Source organism: Guillardia theta (assembly GCF_000315625.1).
Source record: "Guillardia theta CCMP2712 unplaced genomic scaffold GUITHscaffold_52, whole genome shotgun sequence".
NCBI lineage: Eukaryota > Cryptophyceae > Pyrenomonadales > Geminigeraceae > Guillardia > Guillardia theta.
In genome coordinates this window covers 1-2,428 of record NW_005434622.1, presented here as the reverse complement: position 1 = coordinate 2,428, position 2,428 = coordinate 1, and the positions used below count along the sequence as shown (strand labels likewise).

Below are 2,428 nucleotides of genomic sequence, written 5' to 3'. Positions count from 1 at the left end.
GAGTCAAATAGCAAGTTAAAATCTTGTCGCAGTCAGTACCTTGAGACTCACAGCTCAAAGTACAAACAATGACGAAGGCGACCATTCGAGCGGCTATCAGTTTCTCAGAAATGTATGTCTTTCGGTTGGGACTCTTGTCGAGCGTACAAGTTGGGTTTGCTATCTTTGTTTCGAAGTTCATCGCTCCCCTCCCGCTTTGAACTTGTTATGCAGTATATCCAACAGGATTCCGACAAACCCTTTAAATCTTGGTCGAGTCTCATCAGGTTGCGCACAGTAAAACAATCGGCCCGGTGAAACCGGCAGCCGGGGGGCTGAGCTCAGATTCTTTACTCAAAGTTAAGTGATACTCCCCTGAGGTGGCGGCCCGGACCGGGTGGCGGCGAGGCGGTCACCGGTACGCCGCCGGATGACGGTTGCGGCCCGGCCCGGGACTCCGGCGGGAGCCAGTGCCGACTGAGATCAGTACGAGGACTTTACTCAAAGTTAAGTTAAAAATCAGTACGAGGACAATGAGGACACTTGTAAAAACTTGTACAACAAAAGGTTTGCTTTTCTTTCAGTTTTTGACGTGTAGGAGGCAAGGAGGGAAGGAGGGAATGAAAGGGAAGTGGGTGATTTACAGGCGGCAGGCAGGCAAATTGGCAGAAGATTAACAAACACAATGACGTGATCAGGAAGAAATGAAATGTCGAAAAGGCAAAGTGAAGGGTACAGGAAGACACCTGCATGATTTAATGCATACGGGCACTGAAACGTTCCAACTGTTCCGACGATTCAGTAGCAGACCTGAAGTTCTCTTTAGGTATGAGCAGCAGATAGCATAAAACAGCGTTGCTATGGAGCGGTGGATAGGAAGGGACCTTCACAAGAAGAAAATCAGAGTTAAGCAGAATGCTTTCGTCACCCGCGAGGAAACAAAGAAGCTCCTGGACTTGCTGGATCTCGGAAGCACTGAAAGTGTTGTCGACGGACCATGCGTCTCGGAGCATCATGGAGCGGATGCGAGAAAGCATTCAAAGCCTAGGTAAGGGAGAGACAGAAGACTGACCGGCAGAGAAAAGAGAGAGGTAGATAGAGAGACAGAGTGATCGAGAGACAGAGATACAAAAACAATGTATGGTGTACTCCCGTTGGGATGGGAAGGAGCAAGTAGAGTGTGAGAAGATGTTGAGCAGCTGATTCTTAGTGCGCCAGGGCGAGCCTTTACAGATTACATGTCAAGGCTTACAGATACACATCTGTCGCTGGGTGTAGATGTCAGGACCAGACCGTACAAGGGAATTATTTCGTCCGGATGCGGCTCCCACAAGTAGAGGGAGGGCGATGTGCAGGTTGAAGTAACTGAGATCCCTGTCGGAAAGCTTGTCGGGGGCTTCAAGTCGAACTGGAAGCGAGTGATGAAATTGGTTCTTGACGGTAGCGAGACGGAGCTGAGCGACAACGGAATGAGACAGAGCATGGGAATCCGGGAGGTGGCGAGGTGACGATGGTGCCGCAGACACTAAGACGTACGGGTATGTAGTCAACAACGTGATAGAGGATTTGTTTTGCTTCAAAGTTTTCTATGTGCATTCGTCAACGGGGTAAGGAATGTTTTGTTACAGTCCTATGCTTGTTGAGGAGAGGGAGTGAGAGCTTGGGGTGCAGGATCTGCTTCTTTGTGCAGAATGTGAGGGTAGGGAACATGTCTTGGCTGAATAGGGAGGTGCCGACTCAATCTGACGGGGAAGTGAGCAGGTGTTCAGGGATGGGTCCGATGAGGTGAGAGGAGTGGGCACGTACCGGGATGGGAAGAGAATTTAGAGACTTGTCCTTGTCGGGGATGGATGGGAAGAGAATTTAGAGACTTGTCCTTGTTGGGGATGGGGGAGGGGTGAGAATAGGAGGAGGAGGAGGAGGAGAGGGTTGGTGTCAGGGAGGACGGAGAGGTCGAAGTAGATGTCGGTTTCGTTGACATGCATGTGTTGAAGGAGAGCCCGATCAATTTTTAAATCAACATGGTGAACATGGCGGAGGCAGACAGGAGCTTGCTCGCGTCTTTGGAAGAGTTAGATTGAGCTTTCGTCGTATCCTTTCGCTTGGTAGCCTTAGGTGGACGAGCGTCTCGAGTTGTTGTAACTGGAGCCTGTCGGAGTGCGCGGTCGGCCGGCCCCGGTCGCCATTTGCTAGGACGACGACGCACTGTACGGCCTCGAACACAAGGCGGGCAACCAAGAGAAGGGGCAGGGCCGTTGTTGTGAGATTGTGCGAGGAGTCCCGAGGGTTTAGGGTTTAGGGTTTAGGGTTTAGGGTTTTAGGGTTTAGGGTTTTAGGGTTTAGGGTTTAGGGTTTAGGGTTTAGGGTTTAGGGTTTAGGGTTTAGGGTTTAGGGTTTAGGGTTTAGGGTTAGGGTTTAGGGTTTAGGGTTTAGGGTTTAGGGTTTAGGG

General features: G+C 50.6%; 1 protein-coding gene across 1 annotated transcript; it reads left to right on the top strand.

Moving 5' to 3' along the window:
* Positions 1-839: 839 nt before the first annotated feature.
* GUITHDRAFT_111409 (hypothetical protein) lies at positions 840-1,487 on the top strand (the record flags this gene model as incomplete). The annotated part of the gene is made up of 3 exons (XM_005829356.1): positions 840-1,027; positions 1,198-1,273; positions 1,335-1,487. 3 exons carry the CDS (start codon positions 840-842, stop codon positions 1,485-1,487), a joined length of 417 nt encoding a protein of 138 aa, XP_005829413.1.
* Positions 1,488-2,428: the final 941 nt, after the last annotated feature.